This window comes from Hemitrygon akajei, chromosome 24, assembly GCF_048418815.1.
Source record: "Hemitrygon akajei chromosome 24, sHemAka1.3, whole genome shotgun sequence".
NCBI classification, from domain to species: Eukaryota; Metazoa; Chordata; class Chondrichthyes; order Myliobatiformes; family Dasyatidae; genus Hemitrygon; species Hemitrygon akajei.
This window is the reverse complement of record NC_133147.1, coordinates 833676-859587: the sequence shown is the minus strand read 5'-3', so window position 1 is coordinate 859587 and position 25912 is coordinate 833676. Positions and strand designations below refer to the sequence as shown.

General features: G+C 44.5%; 1 protein-coding gene across 3 annotated transcripts in view; it reads left to right on the top strand.

Annotated features, from left to right (window-relative positions):
- LOC140715784 (tumor necrosis factor alpha-induced protein 3-like) overlaps positions 1 to 15204 on the top strand; it is a 40676-nt gene extending 25472 nt beyond the window's left edge. For all 3 annotated transcript variants that reach the window (XM_073028169.1, XM_073028171.1, XM_073028170.1), the window contains 3 exons: positions 2026 to 2852; positions 6674 to 6912; positions 13328 to 15204. In XM_073028169.1, coding sequence (XP_072884270.1) covers positions 2026 to 2852; positions 6674 to 6912; positions 13328 to 13597 — 1336 coding nt within the window. In that variant the 3' untranslated portion in view covers positions 13598 to 15204. The remainder of the gene's footprint in view (positions 1 to 2025; positions 2853 to 6673; positions 6913 to 13327) is intronic.
- The last annotated feature ends 10708 nt before the right edge of the window (positions 15205 to 25912 follow it).

Genomic DNA, 25912 nt, shown 5'->3' with positions numbered 1-25912 from the left:
GGATAGTGACACACAAAACTCCCCCAGCTTCCTTCAGCTGTGAACCCCTCAGTACTCAGTTCTGACAATGACTGCACTCGGAGCCCAGTACTGTACCCGACTGCACTTGGACCCAGTACTGTACTCACATTTTTAACAATTTTTCTGCAAACTGTCTCTGTCAGGGTTTATGGGTCACAAAGATAGTCAAGGAATTGACCATCTCCAAAACATGTGAGCTGATGCATTTTGGGTTGTCTCATGCTGACCAGTCGTTTGCCCCGAACTGTGGAGATCTTTGAAGTGTTGACATACAGAGGAACAATTGTTGCTTCCTGGAAATGACCATGCAGGTGGACAGGGGAGTGACAAACTTGTTTAGCTCACTTGCTTTCAAAGGCAGGCACTTTGGGTGTAATATTGAGGACATCATGTTGCAGTTTACAGGACATTGGCTAGCCCACATCTGGAATAAGATGCTCTGTTCTGGTTACCACTTTCAGTTTACTGTCATCCAGGTGCAGAGTCTCTTAAATGTCCCTAATATATCTGCCTCTAGCACAGGGTGTTCCACACACTCACCACTCAGTGTAAAGAAAAAACAACTTACATCTGACATTCCCTCTGTATTTTCCTCCAATCACCTTAAAATTATGCTCCTTGTATTAGCCTCTATTGAGTCACCTCTCATCCTTCTTCATTCCAGAGCTGAGAGCCCTAACTCCCACAACCTTTCTTCATAAGACATTTTCTCTAATCCAGGCAATCCCCATTAAATCTCCTCTGCGCCCTTCTACATCCTTCTTATAATGAGGTGACCAGAACTGAACACAATACCCCATCTGTTTCTACCTGCTGGCATGAACATTCAACTCACAGACCTCCGTTGATACCCCTGCCCCCCCCCCCCCTTACCCCATCCCTATCTATAATTTTAGTCTGGTTCTCTTTCTCTCTCTTTTTCGCCCCTCACTATAATCTCCCCCCAGCCCTACCTTTCTTTCTCTTTTATTTCCCATATTCTCCACCTTCCCCCAGCCCATTTCTTTCCAGCCTATCATTTTCCAGCTCTCTACTTCATCCCTCCCCCCACTTCTTATCCCCCCTCGACCATCCCATGGTACTTCACTCCTGATGAAGGGTTTTGACCCGAAACGTCGTCACTACCTCCTCCCATAGATGCTGTCCGGCCTGCTGAGTTCTGCCAGCATTTTGTGTTTTTTACAATACCCCAACTGTGGTTTTATAGAATTGCAACATTATCGCATGGATCTTGAACTTAATCCTCTAAAAGGCTTGTCATATGAGGAGTGTTTGATGGCTCTGGGCCTCTACTCAATGGAATTCAGAAGAATCAGGGATGACCTCATTGAAACCTATCGAATTTTGAAAGGCCTTGATAGGGTGGATGTGGAGAGGATGTTTCCTATGGTGGGAGAGTCTCAGAATAGAGGGGAGTCTTTTTAGAACAGAGATGAGGAGGAATTTCTTCAGCTAGAGAGTGGTGAATCGTGGAATTTGTTGCCACAGGTAGCTGTGGATGCCAGGTCATTGGGTATATTTAAGGCAGAGGTTGATAGATTCTTGATTGGTCAGGACACAACAGGGAGAAGGTAGGAGATTGGAGCTGAGAGGGAAAGTGGATCAGCCATCATGAAATGGCAGAGCAGACTCGATGGGCCAAATGGCCTAATTCTGCTCCTGTCTTATGGTCTAAAGAAGACCAACACACTATAAGCCTTCTTAACCACCCTATCATCTTGGGCAGCAACTTTGAATAATCAATGTTGTCAGTCTTAGAGCTCCCTCATCAACAACATTCACCAGAAGGACCACTATGGCCAACACACCATACACCTTAAAAACCTTATCAATATTCCACTATGCAGTAGCAGTCTACTTTATTGAAACAATTCTGATAGTTAACCGGGATTATGGAGTCCTCAAAAGCCTGACCTTGTTTCATGCTCGATGACCAGAACTGTTACAATCACCTGTAGACCTTTCAAAACAGCAAATCATTGAAATTCTGTTTCTTTTGTCTAGACTGCTGATAAACCCTTTACCGGATGACCTTAACCTGGTTCAAGATTACTTCCAGCTTGTTAACCATAGGTACAAATCCTGGCAGGAAAGCAGTAGCAATGTAAGGAAAAACTTGCATGAAGGCGATTTTGATTTCCTCTCCACCCTGTCCATTGTGGAGGAGAAATGCTTGACACACGGTTGTCCATACTTCTGTTCAAAGTTTACCAAACCGTTCTGCCACACGTGTCGAGATGCATTCCAGAGTGAGGAAACGCCTCCAGACCTCAACAACCGGAGGGAGGGAGATGGCGAAGGAGTGGACAAGCAGTTTAGTAAGGATGAAATAACAACGCTTGCAACTGGGACCTCTCTCTTCAGTGAGATGAATGCTTTAAAGTGTAAAGATTCTGAGTGTCCGTTCACTGGCAGTGAGGCCTTTCATGGCTTCTGTCCCTCCTGTTTCCACAAGAGGGGCCACATGGATTCTCCAGAGAGAAGCGGAAATTCTGGCAAAGTGGTTAACGGAAGGATGGATTTGTTGGGACAGAGGTGCAGCGAATGTAAGCAAGAAGTGAGGAATTTTGGTTGGTGTTACTTGTGTTTAAAGAGGACAGATGCTTTCACCCTGACACAGGGAACATCAGGACAGAGTTCCTCAGAGTCACACCAAGCTGCCAAGGCCAGTACAGGAGGTCAGATGGCAGGCAGTGTCCATGGTCAGGGGTTGCAGGTCGGTCAGGTCACAGAACACGGAAAATGCAAAACCACGGGCTGTCAGTACTTCGGAGCCGAGGATCGGTCCGGGCTGTGCACTTCCTGCTTCCTCAAGCATTTGGAAAGCATCGGTGAGTAGTTTGAATCATAGAATCATATAGCATGGGAACAGGCAATTCAGCCCATTTAATCTATGCTGACCAGTGGACACCCATCTGTATTAAGCCCATCTCCCAGCACTTGGTCCATAGCACTCTGTGCCTCATTGGTTCAAGTGATCGTTTAGAGTCTTCTTAACAGCTGTGAGTGACCGAGCTTCCCCTCTCTCTCCCGCAGTGTGTTCTAGGGGCTCTGGGTGAGGAAGGTCCCCCACATAATCTGTGCCCTTTGGTTGTACTTACCTCTGATATGATATGGGGATAGTTTACCTGGGTCTGCACTGTCTAAACTCCTTATAACTTTATACACATTCATCATGCACACTCTTAACCTCCTCCACTCCAGGGAGAACAGACCCAGACTCTGCAATCTCTCCTCAGAATAGAAATATTCTAACCCGGGCAATATCTTAATGAAAAAAGAAACAAACTGCAGGGTGAACTGAGTGAGGGAACCAGCAATGGTGGAGGTAAAGGGGTGGTTGATGTTCCTGGTTGACGTTCCTGGTTGAGACCCTTCATCGGGTCTAAACTCGCCCTTCACTGAATTCTCCAATAATAAAGTCGGCTTCCTTTGTGAATATTTATCTACTCACTTAGCAATACAGTGTGGAGTAGGCCTTTTTGGCCCTTCAAGCTACACTGTAACCCCCAACAACCCCTATTAGTCCTAACCGAATCACGGGAGAATTTACAATGATCAATTAACCTATCCGATACGTCTTTAGACTGTGGGAGGAAACTGGAACACCTGGAGAAAACCCACACATTCCATGGGGAATACATACAGTGACTCCTTACAGAACAGCACTGGAATTGAACTCTGAACTCTGGAATGACCTGAACTGTAACAGTTACACACTAACTGTTAGCTACCATGGTGCCTGATGAAAAATGTTGTACACTTTCCTTGCTTATACTTTGCCTAAATATGTTGCCTGAACATCTTCAGATTTACCATAAGAACATAAGATGAAGGAGCAGAGTTAGGTCATTCAGCCCATCAATTCTGTTCTGCCATTTGACCATGGCTGATTTATTTTCCCTCTCAATCCCATTCTCCTGCCTTCCCCCTGTAACCTTTGGTGCCCTTACTAAAGAAGACCCTATCATTTTAAATATACCCAATGACTTGGCCTCCACAACCATCTATGGCAATGAATTCCACAGATTCACCACCCTCTGGCTAAAGAAATTCCTCCTCCTCATCTCTGTTCTAAAAGGATTTCCTTGTATTCTGAGGCTGGTCCTAGACTCCCCCACCAAAGGAAATATTCTCTTCACACCCACTCTATCTATGCCTTTCAATAGGTTTCAATGAGATTCACTCTCCCCCATTCTTCTAAACCCCAGTGAGCACAGGCCCAGAGCCATCAAAAGCTCCTCATTATACTAACTTTTTCATTCCTGGGATAATTCTCATAAAGCTCCTCTTGACCTTCTCTGACATAAGCATGTCCTCCCTTGGATATGTGGCTTGAAATTAATTGGTCATAATACTCCAAAAGTCATCTGACATAACGCCTTTCAAGTTTTGCATCACTGTTCTTATATTCTAGTTCTCTTGAAACGAACATTGACATTGCATTTGCCTTCCTCACCACCAACTCAACCTGCAAATTAAACCTTTAGAGAATCCTCGTCGAGGACTCCCAAATCCCTTTACACCTCTGATTTCTGAATTTTTTTCCCCATTTAGACCTTTATTCCTTCTACAAAACTGCATAGCCATACATTTCCTGACACTATATCCTGTCTGTTAATTCTTTGCCCATTCCCCCAATCTAACTAAGTCCTTTTGCAGACTCCCTGCTTCCTCAACTCTATCTGCCCCTCCATCTATCTTTGTATCATCTGCAGACTTGGTCACAAGCCTTCAATGCCATCATCCAGATCATCAGCATATAACAAGAAAAATAGCAAATCACTGAAAACAAGTCAGAAAAGGCTCCCTTTATTCCCACCCTTTGCCTCCTGCCAGCCAGCCAATCTTCTGTCCATGCTCGTATCTTTCCTGTTATACCATGGGCTGTTATCTTGTTAATTAGCCTCATGTGTGGCACCCTGTCAAAGGCCTTCTGAAAATCAAGTACACAACATCAACCAATTCTCCTTTGTCTATCCTGCTTGTTATTCTTTCAAAGAATTCCAACAGATTTGTCAGGCAAGATTTCCCCTTGAGGAAACCATGCTGACTACAGCCTATTTTATCATCCTTAATAATGGACTCCAACATCTTCCCAACCACTGAAGTCATTCTAACTGACCTATAGTTTCCTGTCTTTTGTCTGCCTTCCTAAGAGTAGAGTAACATTTGCAATTTCCAGTCCTCAGTAACTATTCCAGAATCTAGTGATTCTTGAAAGATCATAGCTAATGCCTCCACAATCTCTTTAGCTACTTGTTTCAAATTCCTGGTCTGTAGTCCATCTGGGAGCTCTGGGCCCATACTTCCTGGTGTTTGGAAGAATGAAGGGGGAATCTCATTGAAATCTAGCAAATATTGAAAGGCTTCGATAGAGTAGATGTGGAGAAGATATTTCCTGTAGTGGGTGAGTCTAGGACCAGAGGGCACAACCCTCAGAATAGAAGGATATCCCTTTAGGACAGAGATGAGGATGATCCCTTTAGCTAGAGATGGGGGGGGGGGGTCGGGGGGACAAATCTGTGGAATTCATTGCCATAGATGGTTCTTTAAGACTGGCATCCCAGAACTCCTCATAGAGGACAGTGAATCTATGGAGGGAGGGTGTGCAGATGGGCCCACTAATGGTATGTAATGAGGAAGTGGGGAACCGGTACCAACTAAGATGAGGCAGGTCCATCATGACTATAGTATAGGGCATAGTGAATCTCTCCTGGTCCTATGTTTCACAGAAATTCATGTCCATTTGGAAATCCAATCTGTGATGAGTGTTCTTAAAGAAATTTCTCGTGAAAATATCATGCAAATAGGAGGAAGCTCTAGGTTTGGAAATGGGCAAGTCGAAGTAGATTAGAATATAGAACATACAGTATAATTAGAGAACAATACAGGCCTTTCAGCCCACCATACTGTGCTGACATTTGAACCTACTCTAAGATCATTTTAACTCTTTCCTCACACATGGCCCTCCATTTTTCTTTCATCTATATACCTATCGAAGAATCTCTTAATGTCCCTACTGTCTCTACATCTCCCACTACCCTGATAATGAATTCCACATACCCACCAGTCTCCTTAAAATTATCTTAGCCATTTCCACCCTGGGAAGAAGTCTCTGGCTATCCACTCGATCTGCGTTTTTTATCATCTTGTACACCTCTATCAAGTCACCTCTCACCTTCTTTTGCTCAAAAGAGGAAAGCCCTGAACTGAAGAAATCTGTTAGTGCTCAGAGAGATGTAGGAATCTTTATCTTATACTATCCCATCTATCTATGTATTGCCCCAACTCCTCTTCAGTGAATGCAGGAAACATAGGCCATTCGGCCCCTCCTGTATGCTGTCCCAGTCGGTGCATCACAGTTGTGCCTTTTCCCCACTAAATCCTGCCCTAAATCCTTGTCTCTTGATTCCCTCAATATACAACCCTCAAATGAGGAAATGCACGAAGATGCCACAGTCTGTTGTTCTGCAGCTGGGCTCAGGCTGTGATTGCCCAGTATGTGTTGCTCAGGGTGGTCAGTGTGCACGTCCATAGGTAACCCCGTTTACACATTGCAACACAAGCTGGTCTATTGATGGGAATTTGTGCCACAGTTTTTGCCTGTTTGCACATTTGAGAGACTAATACTAAGATGTTCTCTTCCTAGGAGCTTCCTCCCCACAAGATCCAGGGCATGGTGACCTCTCACCTTCAGCCCCTCAGAGACAACTGGCTCAGATTTCATCTCATCTCCGAAACATGTCTATATGTCATACTTCAGACTGTAGGATGCTTGCCAATCCAACCCATAGTGGGTATTGTGACAAGTGCTACATCAGTGCACAAGCGAAATACTCACACAGGTTCCACATGGCTAGCTGTTCTCCAGCAGACCAGCATGCCTGGGTAAGTGACAATTCTTCAAGTTCACATTTAATTGTCTTTCAACCATGCATGAGTACCCATGAATAGAGCCAAATGAAACAGCATTTCCCCGAGCCAAGGTGCAGTGCCAACAGTCTACACACAGGACAAGGCACATATAAGAGAGCAAGTACATATAAAATATCAGTAAAATACAGTCGCAAAGAAAAAAGCCCAAGTCCCCGAGTCCATGAATGTTGCAGCAGTCTACAGTTGAACACAATCCCGCTTGTCTTTTGCCCAGTGAATACAGCGGGGGCAGCACCAACTCCATTTGGCTGCTGTGCCACACTACCTCCAGTGGAGCACACTGACTCCAATGCCCCTCCCCTGGGCAGCTGTAAACAGGTAACACCACAGGTTGAAACCTAGTCCTTGCTATGACTAAGGCTAGAGAGCTGCCAATAAATCTGTGAATCGGACTTGCAGCATTCCACATTAACAATGTCCAACAGGGTCACTCGATGACAAGAAAAGCGACTATGATGATCACTTCCTGTTAAACTCCACGTCACCTTTGCGCACCAACTCCTCCGATGCCTCTCTGACACAGGCAGCAATACGATCCTCACTGTCCAGCTCCTTCAGCTTCTCCGCCAACAAGCAACTTGCTGATAGAGTAGACCCGCGGTACTTTAAGTTCTTTCATTGTGTGGGGGGGGGGGCGGGGAAATCTGCTAGATAATTCACAGAGAATACCGCGTTAGCCTCCCCATTACCTCTGTAATTGTCTGCTAGCTTTCTGGTTTCATGCACACAGATCCATAAATCCCATTATACTGCATCTTTCTACAATATTTCTCAAAAGTAATCATTTTACTTGTTCCAAAATGATTAAATTCACATTTTCTCACATTGTTTCATTTGATATTATTTTGCCCTTTCCCAAGAGATAACAAGCAGGATAGACAAAAGAGAATCAGTAGATGTTATGTACATGGATTTTCCGAAGCCCTTTGACAAGGTGCTGCACATGGGGCTGCTTAACAAAATAAAAGCCTGTGGTATTACAGGAGAGATATTAGCATGGATAGGAAGTTGGCTGACTGGCAGGAGGCAAAGATGAGTTTTCAATTGGCTGCCGGTGACTAGTGGTGTTCCTCAGGAGTCAGTGTTAGGGCCGGTTCTTTTCACATTATATGTCAATGATGGCTTTATGGGAAAGTTTGCAGATTATACAAAGATAGGTGAAGGGGCAGGTAGTATTGAGAAAGTAGGGAGTCTGCAGAAAGACAGACAGATTAGGAAAATGGGCAAAAAAAGTGTCAGGTAGAATATAGTGTCGGGAAGTGCATGCTCTTACACTTTGATGCAAGGAATAAAGGTTTAGACTATTTTCTAAATGGGGAGAAAATTCAGAGATGCAGAAGGACCTAGGAGTCATTGTGCAGGATTCCCTAAAGATTAACTTGTAGGTTCAATCAATGGTAAGTAAGGGAAATTTAATGTTAGCATTCATTTTAAGAGGACTAGAATACAAAAGCAAGGATGAAATGCTGAATCTTTTTAAGGCATTGACCAGACTGCCCTTGGACTATTGTGGGCAACTTGGGGCCCCTTGGGCACTTTAGCTAAGAAAGGAGTGCTGGGTTTGGAGAGGGTCCAGAGCAGGTTCACGATGACAATTCCAGAAATGAAAAGGTTAATGTAGGAGAAGTGCTGAGATTGGAGAGGATCCAGAGCAGGTTCACGGTGATGATTCCAGAGAGCTTGTTGGCTCTGGGCCTTTACTTGCTGGAATTTAGAAGATGAGGGGTTATTTCATTAAAACCTGTTGAATATTGAAAGGTCTAGGTAGAGTGCATGTGGAGAGGATACTTCCTATAGTGGTGGGAATCAAGGATCAGGAGGCACAGCCTCAGAGTAGAGGACCAACCATTTAGAGATGAGGATGAATTTCCTTAGCCAAGGGTGGTGAATCTGTGGAATTCATTGCCACAGGTGGCTGTGGAGGTCAAGTCACTGGGTATACTTAAAGTGCAGGTTGATAGTTTCTTGTTTAGTCAGGGCATCAAAGGTTATGGGGAGAAGGATTGAGAGGGATAATAAATCAGCCATGATTGAATGGTGGAGCAGACTTGATGGGCCAAATGGCCTAATTCTGCTCCTACGTCTCATGGTCCTTATGATCCAATGGTCAGGTGACCAGTTGCGTTTTATTCTGGAGCAGAGGTTCACAGCCTGGTGTCCACGGACACCTCAGTTAATGAAAAGGCTCCATGGCATAAAAAATGTTGAGAACCACTGTTGGAGAGGGTTCTAACTGAGGTCAGGTGGACAGGTCTGTAATCCCCTGGTTTTCACTTTCTTGTCTAAATACTGGTCTAACTTCTGCCACCTTCAGTCTGGAACAACTGGCCCAGAACGTATTGGTGGCCATTGGTGAATCTACCGTTTCCAAGGCCCCTTCCTTCAGTCAGCTGGGATGCAAATGCTCAGGCACTTAGGGGTATTTTACTCACATTGATCTGTTTCGGTTCTTCTCACCCGTTCCCCAACATACCTGGGAGTTTGTGTCCCCCGGTGAAGATAGAATCATATGTATTTTATTGTAATTGTTAACTGCTTTTCATAATTCCAAAGTTCAAAGTAAACTTATTATCAAAGTACCTATATGACACCATATACAACCCTGAGATTCATTTTCTTACATGCATTCACAGTATATCCACTAGCCATAATAGAATCAGTGAAAGACTGCATTGACTGGGTGGACAACTAATTTACAAAGAAACAAGCTGTGCAAATACAGAAAGAAAGAAATAATAATAATAATAAATAAGCAATAAACATCAAGAACATGAGATGAAGCTGTCCTTGAAAGTGAGTCCATAGGTTGTGGAAACAGTTCAGTGATAGGGCAAGAGAAATTAAGTGCAGTTATCCCCTTTGGTTCAAGAACCTGATGGTTGAGGGGTAATAACTGCTTCTGAACCTGGTGGTGTGGGTCCTGAGGCTCTTGTACCATCTTTCTGAAGGCAGCAGTGGGAAGAGAACATGACCTGGGTGATGGGGGTTCCTGATGATGGATGCTGCTTTCCTGTGACAGCATTTCATGTAGATGTGTTTATTGGTGGGGAGTGATGTTTGCTGATGAGCAAACTTAAATATGGCATTGGAGCTGTGCATAGCCTCATAGTCATAAGTAAAATGTGAGTAGGGCAGGGGGCTCAGCACACAGCCTTGTGCTGATGGAGATGGTGGAGTTGATGGAGTTGTGGCCAATGACTGGGATCTGCAACTGAGGAAATCGAGGATCCAGTTGCACAAGGAGGTACTGAGACCAAAGTCTTGGAGCTTATTGATTAGTTTTGAGGGGATGATAGTATTGAATGCTGAGCTGTAGTCAATGGGAGCATCTTGATGTATGTATCTTCACTGTCCAGGTGTTCCAGGGTTGAGTGAAGAGTCGATGAAATGGCATCTGCTGTGGACCTGTAGGCAATTGGAGTGGATCCAAGTCACCTCTCAGGCAGGAGTTGATATGTTTTATCAGCAACCTCTCAAAGCACTTCATCACAGTGGATTAAGTGCGACTGGATGATAGTCATTGAGGCAGGTTACCATCTCCTTCTGTTGCACTGGTATTATTGACCCCTGCTTGAAGCAGAAGGGTACTTCAGACTGTTGAAGTGAGAGGTTAAAGATCTCAGTGAACACTCCAGCCAGTTGATCAACACAGGTCTTTAATACTTGGCTAGGTACCCTGTCTGGGCTGAATTTTTTCATGGGTTCACCCTCACGAAGGATGCTCTCACATTTGCCTCAGAGACTGAAACTGCAGGATCATCGGGGGGCTGTGGGAGTTCATGAAGGTGCCTCCATCTTTCGAGCATAGAAGGCTTTGAGCTCACCAGGAAATGAAACCCTATTCAGACTGCAGGGAACCCACTCTTGTCACAGAGTCAGAGTCATACAGCACAGAACCAAGTTGTTCAGCCCATCTCACCCAACCCAATCAAAATATTTACCTGAGCCAAGCCCTTACGCCAGCATGTCCCACTAAACCTTTCCTATCTGTGCTCCCGTCCAACGGTGTAACTGTATCCCCCCCCCCCCCCCCCACCGCCACTTCCTCTGGCAGCTCGTTCCATAGATCCACCACTCTCTCTTTACAAAAAAACTTCCTTTCAGCTCCCCTTTAAATCTTCCCACTCTTACTTTAAAACTTTGCCCTCTATATTCCCCTACCCTGGGAAAGGAGGGTGTGACCTACCTCTGTCATTTCTCTTCACAGGTTGATTGTTTGAAAGCTTGTTTTTATGTTCCCCCCAAGCTTGTTCTCACTCCACTTTCTTCCTCCTCAATTATTTAACTTGTTTGCTGAATCTGAACGCCACCAAATTCACAGACTTCAGCCTTTGCTGCCATTTTATCCATCTCCTTGGACCTAACACAAAACCTCATTTCCTTTGTAAAAGCACTTGAGCCCTCTTTCCTGATAATGTTGTCCCAGGTAGGCTACATTTGATCTATTTATTTTTTAAATTTAATCGATTCTCATGAGAAAGATTTTACAGACCAACAGAACCAGACCAGCTTACACCCCACACCTGTGAACTTTCCTTTGTTCAGATTCAGGACCCTCATGCTCATCCTGCATCGTTACTCCCCACCATGAAAATCCCACTGCTGTCTAGTCACTCTCCCCTGGGGATTTGGAAATGAGATTGTTAGAACATTTACTCTCCACCATGAAAATCTCACTGCTGTCTGGTGACTCTCCCTGGGACATCGGGAACGAGGATGTTATCCTGAATATTTACTCCCCACTATGAAAATCCCACTGTGTTCTGGTCATTCTCCCCTGGGGAATCGGGAACGAGATTGTTATCCTGAACCTTTACTCCCCCCACCTTAGTGAAAATCCAGCTGTTGTTTGATCACTCTTCCACAGGGAATCAGGAACGAGATTGTTAATTGTTCCTTTCTCAATGCACATCGAAGGATTTTTCACTCTGCTGTCAGTTCCTCAACCTGTCAGTCCACAGACATCAGACACACACTGCTGGTGTCATCCTCCAGAGTATTACTGCTCATTGTTTTGAGAAATCTATATGTAGATTAAAGTTCTCCATGACTACACTAATGCCTTTATTGTAATTTCCACAAGGGTGGTACAGTCCAGACACTGGCCCTTCAGCCCCACCGTACCCATGCTAACCCAATTTCCAGCATGTGGTCCATAGCCGTGGTGGTTCAAGTGCTTATTCAGATAATCCTTCGATGTTGGAAGAATCTCAGCCTAAATACCAGTCGAATCAGCCACACTGTTCTCATTGGCACACATTGTCACCTCTTCAACATTCCATCAAATTAGTTAGCATGGCTTTAGGGCAGAGTTCCCAACCTACTTTATGCCATGGACCACTACCATTAACCAAGGGGTCTGTGGACCCCATGCTGCTTTATGGAAAGATCCTGTCAAAATTGTATCGTCTAGGGCATTTACTTACACAGAGGCAGAGGTTCTACAGTCCATGAAATCACCTGCAAGGATCCACTACAACACCACCCTTAGATTTTCCTGACTGCAACAGACCAGACTGCTGCAGTTTGTGCATCTTGTAATTAACATTTTGTTCCTGGAATTTGTAAACATAAAGTATGACTTTTAATTTTACTGCTGTGACAGAAATTTCAGAGCAGCAGTTCCATTAACAAGGCCTTAGTTAAACAGTTGGTACATCCGAAGTGACATCCCCCTTTGGACAAAGCAAAGGGTCACAGATCAAATTTATTCACCATCTGCATTTACATGTATTAGGAATTTATTGTGGTGTGTTGATCGGAGTGTGACATTTAACATATAAAAAGAATAAAGAATTTTTTAAAAATAAGTTAGAGTTTAAAGTAGGGATATGGAATAAAATGTGCATAAATACCAGCATGTGTTTACAATGTAAGCAGCTTTATAGAAAGTGTTTACAGAGCAGTGCAGTGACAGGGGTAATGGATAGAGGGGGGTTGGCTAACTGGAATGGTCGATCAGATTAGCTGGCTGGGGTAAGAAACTTTTAAGATGGCGTGAAGTTTTTGTGTGGTGCTTTCTAGGAAAGAGCTTTTGTAAAAGACAGTTTGTTGGGTGGGTAGTGTCCTCAATGGTTTTTCCTGCCCATTTCTTTGAGCTGGGCATTTACAAGTCCTGCAGTGACGGTAGACGACAGGCGACAACCTTTAATGCTGACCTGATAGTTTGCTGGAGTTTTCGTTTATATTGTGATGAATGTTGTGAATTGTAACCTCTTCAAAAAAATAAATGCAGAATTATTCTCAAATCTCTTCCCAATGCTGTGTTCAGAACATTGACAGATTTGTGGCTGGACCGACAATGCAAATGTGCAGACTTTATCAAACGAAAGAATCTGTGATGATTGAACAAATGTTGTTATTTCAGAGTGCAGTTTTACCACGATCTCCCAGCACCAAGCCAGCCGATAAACAGGAGGCATCGGACAGAGCCACAAGGGAGCCCATTGTGCAGGAACTGGAGGAAAATGGTCACTTGCAGAATTTACAGACTCACAATTCATCTTCACCAGATCATCTCCAGCTAAAGCTGGGAAAACACGTCTGTCGAACTCACGGGTGCGAGCACTTTGGGAATGCTAAATGTGATGGGTACTGTAACGCCTGTTTCGCCAGCTCACTGATGCAAAGGAAATGACTGTGAATCTGCTGAGAGTGTTCCAACCCGTAAGGCTGCAGTAACACTGAACAGATTCTGACACGAAGGATGAAATGGAGGAATTTGTATAATTCATCAACTTGGATAAAGGAATAGATTGTGTGGAATTATGTGAATTTGTCATGCCATTGTAGTAGTCATTTTATTTAAAAATAGATCATTATTACTTGTATAGAAATCAGCAAAACACTTAGGTGTAACCTTATCAAAGAGCAAAGTTACTGCAAGTGCTAAAAACCCAAGATAAATGCAGAGAATGTTGGAGATTTTCAGCAGATCAGGCAGCCTCTGTGGAGTCAGGCCTCTTGTATAATTGGTGAGACCCGACATAGATTGAGAGACCACTTTGCTGAGCACCTACACTCTGCCAGAGAAAATGGAATCTCCCAATGGCCCAGTGGTCCTCCCCTATCAGATGCCCCCTCCTCCAGCCTTTTATCTATTTTCACCAATCGTCTTCCCAGCTCTTTACTTCACCCCTCCCTCCTCCCTGGTTTCACCATCACCTTGTGTTTCTTCCTCCCCACCTTCCCCCCCTCCCCCCACCTTCTTACTCTGACTCCTCGTCTTATTTTCTTCGGACCTGATGAAGGGTCTCGGCCCAAAATGTCGACTGTATTCTTTTCCATAGATGCTGCCTGACCTCCTGACCTGCTGAGTTCCAGACATCCCCACCCCAAGATCAGCACGAGGTTTGTGGGAGCAAATGGATTCTCCTGTTTCCTTTGCTCTTCGGCTGCCGGTGGTACTCAAATGCAACCCTGTCTCTTCCAGCGGGAGTCCTCCCACACACCCCCCACCTCTTACTGACAGCACAGATTGGCCAGATCTTGTATGATCACGGGGGGGTGGTGTTCATGAATCAATAATAGCAGAGCAGGTTGAGACAGTGGTTCATAAAACTTCAGGTTTTGTACTTTGTCTCTCGAGACACAGGTATAAAGGCAAGGGAAGTTCATAAGACCATAGAAGCAGAATTAGGCAATTTAGCCCATCAAGACTGCTCCTCCATTCAATTATGGCTGATTTATAAAGTCATGTTGAGCCCTTATAAAACACTGGTCTGGCTTCAGCTGGTGTAATGCATTCTAGTCTCAGGCGAGGAAGACCAGGGTCCAATCGGCTAAGGTGCTATCATCACAGAAAAATCGAAGAGGCTGAGGCTATGTTCTTGAAAGAAAGTCCGAAGGAAGATTTGATGGAAGTGCCTCAAATGATGGGGGTCAGTAACAAAGAGGAAATGGATTTTGGGGCTGAGGATCAGAGGTCTCAGCTGTAAAATGAAGAGGAAGAGGAACAGAAGTAATTTTGCTTTAAACACAGAGTGTGGTTGGGATCTGGAACTCACCACCTGCAGATGTGGTGGAGGTAGGTTCCACTGTGGTCTTCAAGACAGAACTGTGTAAATACATGCTAAATAGACTATTTATAATTATTTGGGGAAGGGACTGGGCAGCGAAGCTATTGCATTGCTCTAGTGTGTGCCAGCATGAGAAAAGTGCGACAAATAGCAGCTTCCATCTCTGTAACAAGCCTACACCCATATTTACCTTTGTATTCAGTTTTATACCTAAATTAAATGCTCAGTCTCGATTCTCTTACATTCTTGTCTAAATGTTGAGCTCTTATCCAGCATTTGTTGAGAAAATACTACAATGAGGTTCTGCAAAATAAGTTGATTGCCCTGTGATGTTCCGACTGTTGTGCATGGTTTCAGACTCCAGTGTTTGATTCAGACTCAAACAAGAGAACATCTGCATTGTTTGTTTCAGACAATAGGCAATAGGTGGCGAAGTAGACCATTCGGCCCTTCGAGCCTGCACCTCCATTTTGAGATCATGGCTGATCAAGGTTTAGGCAGACAAGTATCCCAGGATCCAGTCCAGATTTTGAGTCTCAGATCCGATCCCTCATAAGTGAAGCACGGGTAATGTGACCCAGGTTAGGGTTAGGCTGAAGCTACTGTTGGGGTTGGTCACCAACGCAGATGAATGAAGCAGCTTTGAATGGAGTGTTTTACCTTCTGACAGACATTGAACTGTGTAAAGGGAATTACCAGTTCTGTCACAGAATTGTCTCCAAAGGGGGATGTGGTTAAACTGTGGCAAGGAATCACCTGCTTCCTTGACAGATGGAAGGGATCATTTCAGAGGATCTACATACTGTACACTACTCTGGGAGTTTTTCACCATTTGGTTCATCAGCATATTGTTCCAGAAGATCGTCTTGAAAATATTTCATAAATTCATCCTCCACCTTATTGAAATAAGGTGTAATGTATATGGATTTCAGCAAAGCATTTAACAAGGTACCCCATGCAAGGCTTATTGAGAATGTAAGGAGGCATGGGATCCAAGGGGACATTGCTTTGTGGATCCAGAACTGATTGCCCACAGAAGGCAAAGAGTGGTTGTGGACGGGTCATATTCTGCATGGAGGTCGGTGACCAGTGGTGTGCCTCAGGGATATGTTCTCGGACCCTTACTCTTTGTGATGTTTATAAATGACCTGGATGAGGAAGTGGAGAGATGGGTTAGTAAACTTGCTGATGACACAAAGGTTGGGGGTGTTGTCAGTGTGGAGGGCTGTCAGAGGTTATAGCGGGACATTGATAGGATGTAAAACTGGGCTGAGAAATGGCAGGTGGAGTTCAACCCAGATAAGTGTGAAGTGGTTCATTTAGGTAGGTCAAATATGATGGCAGAGTATAGTATTAATGGTAAGACTCTTGGCAGTGTGGAGGATCAGAGGGATCTTGGGCTCCGAATCCATAGGACACTTAAAGCTGCTGCGCAGGTTGACTCTGTGGTTAAGAAGGCATACGGTGCATTGGCCTTCATCAATCGTGGGATTGAGTTTAAGAACCAAGAGGTAATGTTGCAGCTATATAGGACCCTGGTCAGAGCCCACTTGGAGTACAGTACTGTGCTTACTTCTGGTCACCTCACTACAGGAAGGATGCAGAAACCATAGAAAAGGTGCAGAGGAGATCTACAAGGATGTTGCCTGGATTGGGGAACATGCCCTATAAGAATAGGTTGAGTGAATGCAGTCTTTTTTCCTTGGAGTGACGGAGGATGAGAGGTGACCTGATAGAGGTGTATAAGATGATGAGAGGCATTGATCATGTGGATAATCAGAGGCTCCCAGGGCTGAAATGGCTAGCACGAGAGGACACAGTTTTAAGGTGCTTGGAAGCAGGTACAGAGGAGACGTCAGGGATAAGTTTTTTACACAGAGTGATGAATGCTTGGAATGGGCTGCCAGAGATTGTGGTGGAGGTGGATACGATAGGGGTCTTTTAAGGGGCAGGTACATGGAGCGCAGAGGGCAATGGGTAACCCTAGGTAATTTCTTAGGTAAGAACATGTTCGGCACAGCTTTGTGGGCTGAAGGGCCTGTATTGTGCTGTAGGTTTTCTATGTTTCTAATAACTTTGATTTGCCCAGACTGTAGGTTAAAGTCTTGACATGGCGTGGTAGTGTAGTGGTTAGCACAACACTTTATAATAGCAGCAGCCCAGGTACAATTCCTGACGCTGTCTGTCTGTAAGTTAAAGTCACCCATGAGTGTCCAGTCTGTCAGTTAAAGTCACCCATGAGTGTCCAGTCTGTCAGTTAAAGTCCCCTGTGAGTGTCCAGTCTGTCGGTTAAAGTCACCCATGAGTGTCCAGTCTGTCAGTTAAAGTCCCCTGTGAGTGTCCAGTCTGTCAGTTAAAGTCCCCCTGAGTGTCCAGTCTGTCGGTTAAAGTCACCCATGAGTGTCCAGTCTGTCGGTTAAAGTCCCCCTGAGTGTCCAGTCTGTCAGTTAAAGTCCCCGTGAGTGTCCAGTCTGTCGGTTAAAGTCCCCCTGAGTGTCCAGTCTGTCGGTTAAAGTCACCCATGAGTGTCCAGTCTGTCGGTTAAAGTCCCCCTGAGTGTCCAGTCTGTCAGTTAAAGTCCCCGTGAGTGTCCAGTCTGTCGGTTAAAGTCCCCCTGAGTGTCCAGTCTGTCGGTTAAAGTCACCCATGAGTGTCCAGTCTGTCGGTTAAAGTCCCCCGTGAGTGTCCAGTCTGTCGGTTAAAGTCCCCCTGAGTGTCCAGTCTGTCGGTTAAAGTCCCCGTGAGTGTCCAGTCTGTCGGTTAAAGTCCCCCCTGAGTGTCCAGTCTGTCAGTTAAAGTCCCCCTGAGTGTCCAGTCTGTAGGTTACAGTACTGAAAGCTGAGCTGTAGTCGATAAAGACCATCCTGATATATGCATCTTTGATGTCCAGATATTCCAGGGTTGATTGATGAGCCAGTGAGATGGCATCTGCTGTGGACTTGTTGCAAACTGGAGCGGGTCTAAGTAAATTCTCAGGCAGGAGCTGTTATATTTCATCACCAACCCTCTCAAAACACTTCATCACTGTGAATGTAAGTGCTTCCGGAAGTGAACGGAAAATTAATTAAAATGGAATTGGGCACTGGCTCAGCTATTTCAATCTTTCCACAAAATGAGTTGGAATGGCATTTCAGATATAATGAACTGAAGCCTGCAAATATCCTAGTAAGAGCCTATAGCAGAGAAAAGATAACACCTGTGGGAATGACATTTGGAACAGGTTGAAACCAGGGTCCTATATAGCTGTAACATTACCTCTTGGCTCTTAAACTTAATCCCACCATATGTCTTCTTAACCATAGCGTCAACCTGCACAGCACTCTTGAGTGTCCTATGGACTCAGAGCCCAAGATCCCTCTGATCCTCCACACTGCCAAGAGTCTTACTATTAATACGATATTCTGCCATCATATTTCACCTACCAAAATGAACCACCTCACACTTACCTGGGTTGAACTCCATCTGCCACTTCTCAGCCCAGTTTTGCATACTATCAATGTCCCGCTGTAACCTCTGACAGCCCTCTACACTATCCACAACACCTCCAACCTTTGTGTCATCAGCAAATTTACTAACCCATCTCTCCACTTCCTCATCCAGGTCATTTATAAAAATCTCAAAGAGAAGAGGTCCTGGAACAGATCCCTGAGGCACACCACTGGTCACCGACCTCCATGCAGAATATGACCTGCTTACAACCACTCTTTGCCTTCTGTGGGCAAGCCAATTCTGGATCCACAAAACAAGGTCTCCTTGGATCCCATGTCTCCTTACATTCTCAACAAGCCTTGCATGGGGTACCTTATCAAATACCTGGCTGAAATCCATATACACAACATCTACTGCTCTATCTTCATCAACATGTTTAGTCATATCCTCAAAAAATTCAATCAGGCTCATAAGGCACAACCTGCCTTTGACAAAGCCATGCTGACTATTCCTAATCATATTATGCCTCTCCAAATGTTCATAAAACCTGCCCCTCAGGATCTTTTCAATCAATGTACCAACCACTGAAATAAGGCTCACTGGTCTATAATTTCCTGGCCTATCTCTACTCCCTTTCTAAAATAAGGGAACAACATCCACAACCCTCAAACCCTCTGAAACCTCTCCCATCCCCATTGATGATGCAAAGATCATTGCCAGAGGCACAGCATTCTCTTCCCTTGTCTCACACAATAGCCTGGGGTACATCTCATCCGTTCCCGGTGACTTATACAATGATGCTTTCCAAAAGCTCCAGCACATCCTCTTTCTTAATGTCTATATGCTCAAGCTTTTCAATCCATTGTAAGTCATCCCTGTAATCGCCAAGATCCTTTTCCATAGTGAATACTGAAGCAAAGTATTCATTAAGTACCTTTGCTATCTCCTCCAGCTTCATACACACTTTTCCACTGTCACACTTGATTAGTCCTATTCTCTGACGTCTTATCCTCTTACTTGTCACATTCTTGTAGAATGCCTTGGGGTTTTCCTTAATCCTGTCCGCCAAGGCCTTCTCATGGCCTCTTCTGGCTCTCCTAACTTCATTCTTAAGCTCTTTCCTGCTAGCCTTATAATCTTCTAGATCTCTATCATTACCTATTTTTTATTAACCTTTCGTAAGCTTTTCTTTTCTTCTTTACCAGATTTTCAACAGCATTTGTACGCCACTGTTCCTGTACCCTACCATCCTTTCTCTGTCTCATTGGAACGTACCTATGCAGAACACCACACAAATATCCCCTGGACATTTGCCACATTTCTGCCGTACATTTCTCTGAGGACACCTGTTCACAATTTATGCTTCCAAGTTTCTGCCTGATAGCCTCATATTTCCCCTTACTCCAATTAAACGCTTTCCTAACTTGTCTGTTCCTATCGCTATCCAATGCTATGGTAAAGGAGATAGAACTGTGATCACTATCTCCAAAATTCTCTCCCACTGAGAGACCTGACACCTGACCAGGTTCATTTCCCAATACCAGATCAAGTACAGCCTCTCCTCTTGTAGGCTTATCTATATGTTGTGTCAGGAAACCTTCCTGAACACACCTAACAAACCCCACCCCATCTAAACCCCTTGCTCGAAGGAGATGCCAATTAATATTTGGAAAATTAAAATCTCTCACTATAACAACCCTGTTATTATTACATTTTTCCAGAATCAGTCTCCCTATCTGCTCCTCGATGTCCCTGTTACTATTGGGTGTTCTATAAAAAACACCTAGTAGAGTTATTAACCCCTTCCTATTCCTAACTTCCACCCACAGAGACTCAGTAGACAATCCCTCCATGACTCCTCCTTTTCTGCAGCCATGTCACTATCTCTGATCAGCAGTGCCACGTCCCCACCTCATTTGCCTCCCTCCCTGTCCTTTCTGAAACATCTAAAGCCTGGCACTCTAAGTAACCATTCCTGCCCCTGAGCCATCCAAGTTTCTGTAATGCCCACAACATCATAGATCCAAGTACTGATCCACGCTCTAAGCTCATCTGCTTTGTTCATGATGCATTAAAATTGACACATCTTAAGCCATTGGTCTGAGCACATCCCTTCTCTATCACCTGCCTACCCTCCCTCTCACACTGTCTCCAAGCATTCATTATTTGTGAGCTAACTGCCTCTTCCTCCGTCTCTTCAGTTCGGTTCCCACGCCCCAGCAATTCTAGTTTAAACTCTTCCCAATATCCTAAGCAAACCTCCCTGCCAGGATATTGGTTCCCCTCGTATTCAAGTGCAACCCATACTGTTTGTACAGGTCACGCCTGTCCCAAAAGAGGTCACAATGATCCAGAAATCTGAATCCCTGTCCCCTGCTCCAATCCCTCAGCCACACATTTATCCTCCACCTCATTCTATTCCTATTCTCATTGTCGCGTGGCACAGACAGTAATCCCGAGATTACTACCTTTGAGGTCCTGCTTTTCAATTTCCTTCCTAACTCCCTGTAGTCTTCTTTCAGGACCTCTTCCCTTTTCCTACCTATGTGATTGGTACCAATATGTACCACGACCTCTGGCTGTTCTCCCTCCCACCACAGGATATCTTGGACGCGATCAGAAACATCCCGGACCCTGGCACCTGGGAGGCAAACTACCATCCGAGTTTCTTTCCTGCGTCCACAGAATCACCTGTCTGAACCCCTGACTATAGAGTCCCCTATCACTACTGCCTTCCTCTTCCTTTCCCTACCCTTCTGAGCCACAGGACCAGACTCTGTGCCAGAGGCGCAGCCACTGTTGCTTCCCCCAGGTAGGCCGTTCCCACCCCCTCCCCAACAGTACTCAAGCAGGAGTACTCATTTCAAACAGTTTTGGGCCTTGGAGAGGATTGAAATGAGTTTCATTAAAATGATTCCAGAAATGAAAGGCTTATCACATGAGGAGCTCTAGGTCTGTCCTTGCTGGGATTTAGAAGAATGAGGAGTGACCTCATTGAAACCTATCAAATGTTGTAAGACCTAGACAAAGTGGATGTGGAGAGAGTGTTTCCTATGATGGAGGAGTCAAGGGCTCAAGGGCACAAACACAAAATAGAGGGATGTCTATTTAGAACAGAGGTAAGTAGGAATTTCTTTACAGGTGAATCTGTGGAATTTATTTCCACAGGCGGATGTGGAGGTCAGATCATTGGGTGCAGTTAAGGCAGACGTTGATAGATTCTTGATTCATCAGGGCATGAAGGGATGCAGAGAGAAGGCAAGGGATTAGGGCTGAGAGGAAAATGGATCAGCCATGATCAAATGGTGGAGCAGACCCAATGGGCCAAATGGCCCAATTCTGCTCCTATATCTTGTGGTCTTATGGACTGTTGCCCAACACCAGATGCAGTGCAGTCTTATGGGACCATCTACATATTGATTTAAGAAACCCTTATAACAAATTCTGTACCATCTAAACCTCTTGAATTAAGAAGATCCCAGTTTATATCAGTGAAGTTGAATTTCCCCATGACATCAACACTATTCTTTTACACATTTCCTTACTCTGCCTGCATATCTGTTCCTGAATGACCTAGTGGCTAATGGGGGAATGGGGAGGGGGGGTCTGTACTACAATCCCATCAAGGACTGCATCCTTCCTGTTTCTGAGTTCCACCCATATCGTCTCAGTTGATGAGTCCTCCATTATGTCCCTCTGAGTGCAACTGTGATATTTGTCCCTGATCAGTAGTGCAACTACTTCTACCTTCCTCTCCATTTCTCCACTTTCTGACCTGGTGCTCTGTTCTCAATTCCCCTGCCAAAGAAGTTTAAACCCTCCCAAGGAGCACTAGCCAACCTCCTGGCCAGGTTATTGGTTGCCCTCCAGCTTAGATGCAATCCATCCCTCCTGTACAGGTCACCCCTGCCCCAGAAAAGGTTCCAATGATCCAAGAAACTGTAACTCTGCCCACCCCCCACACCATTTCCTCAGCCACCTATTCATCTGTACTTTCATCCTATTCCTGCCCTGACTAGCACACGGGCACCAGGGATTACTACCTAATTCTACAGGCACACTCTCCTGGGCTCCAAGAGAGAATCAAGAGAATGGGAAGACACAATGGGAAGTGGGGGGGGACACCAGAAGTCATTGTCGAGCCCTCCAGAGAAGTAGTGGGCTAATCAATGAAACATCGAGGAAGGAGGGTGCTCACTTGAAAACCCCTATATGTTAACCCTGTGCCACTCCCAATGTCAAGGCAGTCTCACAACCCCATAGGCACGAGGGATATTAACATCTTACCCTGCATTGTTTGATTTTTTTGCTTAGTATCTTTATATTCCATTTAAATCTCTTCCTATTTATCCAAATTCAGTGGTTGTCTCTTGACTTCTAAAACCTCTGATTAATCATAAAGATATTATCTTTCAAGAGCCTCATGATAATGTTGCAGCTCTATTAAACTCTGGCTAGACCACACATAAATATTGTGTTCAGTTCTACTCGCCTCGTTTTAGGAAGGGTATGGAAGCTTCAGAATTACATTTGGAACATTTAAGAGACTCTTTGATAGTCACATGGATAAAAGAGAAATGGAAACTATGTGAAAGGGAAGAGTTAAATTGATGGTAAAGTAGATTAAAAGGTCAGCACGACATTGTGGGCTGAAGGACTTGTGCTGTACATTTTAAGTTCTATGTTCAATGTCCTATGTATCTGCTTAGTTAAGGCTGGAAGGATAAAGAGTGCTCAAATTAGTAGCTGATCATAACTTGAGATGAGGTGTACCCCATTGAGAAAACTATTCCATTGAGAAAACCCTGCTCTTTCCTATTTTTGAGATGTGGGTGTCTCTCCAGTGCACTGGCTTTGCACCAGTAGGAGATCCCCCGCTATATTATGAGCACCACAGCTTTATTAAGAGCTTGCCTTTCCATTACCACATACCACTTCCTTCTTCACCACTCTGTCAGTATGAGGGTTGAGGGTGATGCTGAGGCCAATATGTAGTCACTATTACTCTATGTTACAGAGGGCCCTGACTTTACAAGAGGGGGCAGTGAATAAGCATTCTTGCAATAATAGAAAATTAAATATTCCACTCCTCCCACCTTCTCCCCAGATAAATAATGGGGCAGGGTGGGGGTTGTGGGGGCAGAGAGATAAGACTGAGTTTCATGCTTTAACAATGCTGGTTTGGAAAATTAAATTCCTAATTACTTGTTTAGTACTGATATCCCCTTCACAAATGAGATTTCTAACCTTGTTGAGAAAATGAATGTAGTTAATGTGACAACAAAACTTTTCTACCAATATAAACGATGTCTCTGATACATGACAGAGGTAGTGTAGGGGTTAGCGCAGGGCCTCAGAGTTCGGAGTTCAATTCCTGTCTCCTCTGTAAGTAAGTTTGTACATTCCTTCCCACAAGTGCATGGGTTTCCACCAGGCATTCCAGTTCCCTCCCACATTCCAAAGATGTACCGGTTAGTAGGTTAATTGGTCACTGTAAACCGTCCTAGGGTTAAATCTGGGAATTGCTGAGTGGTGCAGCTTGTTGGGCCAGAAGGGCCTGTTCCACTCTGTATATCTAAATAAATAACTATTTCCATCTGTCCAATGTGACCATATCAACCAAAACTTCCCCCTTTCTGGAAACTTACCCCTTCCAGAAACTTACCATTTTCATAACTTTCCCCCCTTCTGAAACTTTTCCCCTTCCAAAACTTCCCCCTTTTTGAAACTTCCCCCCCCCCCTTCCAGAAACTGAGCATTGAGGGAATGAGCATCTGCAGTGCTGAACAACCTCTAACTCTTTTAAGACCATTTTTCTATGTTAAAGTACCGGGGCTGCTCCAGAGAAATATGGTTATGCACTGAGTTAAGGGTGAGGATGATGAAGAGCTGCTGAATAATCCTCTAGAACAGCGTATCACTGGCCCAGCAAGGAAGGAGATATTGATGCTATACCATAGGACCTAGGATCTCTGTAGATCCAAAGTAAAAATAACTAATTTTTAATTCTTATTAAAAATCTCACAAGAGATTTTGTATTCGTAATCTCTTTATAGTCATCTAGGGACTCACTCCACCGCAAGCTCCTAAACCCAATGTATCCTTCCTTCTATCTTCCTGGTCAGAGCCTGAATATCCCTTGTTAGCCTGGGTTCTCCAAACTTGTCAGGTTTACACTTCACCTTAACAGGGACTTGCTACTCCTGGACACTCAATATCCTCCATCTTGTCATTCATTCCTGTTGCTCCCCCATTGACCTCTGCTAGCCTGTCTAATTCCCCCAAAATGAGGCCTGCTCCAGTTTGGACCCAACCACTGGACCTTTGCTATTCTCTTCCATCATGATCTTAAAAGTAATATAATTATGGCTATTAGAGCCAAAGTTCTCCCTGACTCACTTTGGCTGCCTGCCCTGCCTCACTATAGGAAGGATGGCTAGGCTTTGGAGAGGGTGCAGAAAGAAGTTTACTAGGATGCTGCCTGACTTATTCCCTAGAGCATAGAAGACTGAGAGGAAATTTAATCAAGATATACCAAATGATTAGGGGTATTTATGGAGAGAACCATCCAGAAAGATCAGCAGGATTGACTACATCTTGTGCCACAGGAGATGGGAGGGGCTTTTAAGGATTCTCCTCTGGGTTTACTGAGTTCAACACTGGGACTCAACTACTGTCCCTAGGGACAAACTCTCGATGCTTACGGCTGCTCGTAGCATTATTAAAGACCCATCCCTTCCCAGGCACGGTCTGTCCAAACTTCTGCCATCTTGTAGGAGACACAGAAACATCTTAGCCAAGACAGTGAGACTGAAAAACAGCTTCTTCCCAAGGGCTGTTGGGCAGCTGAATAATCCAACAGCCCAGCTTGCCAATGACCTTTGAGTGGCATGGACTATGGACACTTGTTCATGTAAATATGGGATTTTTTTTGATTAAGCCATACCACATGCATTGTAACTATCTGTTTTGCACAGTCTGGAGTAGCACCACAATCTTATTGTCTTGAGGAATGACAAAGTTCTGTTCTATTCATCTGGGAAGGAAGTATTTGCAGCCTTACATGGTATTAAGTTAGATCAATCTCCAGGGCCTGACCAAATGCATCCTTGGACTTCGGGGGATGTTAGAAATTGCAGAAGTCTCTGTGGAGATACCTGCTTCATCATTGGCCATTGGCGATGTTCCTGAAGATCGGGAGGTGGTTAACATTATTCCATTTATTATTTTGAGTAGCAAAGACAAGCCAGGGCAGGCTTAGGGTGAGTTGGGAAAGACCCAAGGAGTAGTTTTTTCTCACAGAGGGAGGTGAGTAAAAGTGATGAGATGCCAGAGGAAGTGGTTTTGCCTGGTACACTAGTATCACTTGGATAAGTACATGGAGAAAGATGGGCCAAGTACAGGAAATTGGGACTAGCTGGGTGGTGAGTGATCAGCAAGAAATGGTTGGGTAGATAGAGTGGACAATCATCTGGGGCAGCGATACCAGAGGGCATTCTTTTATG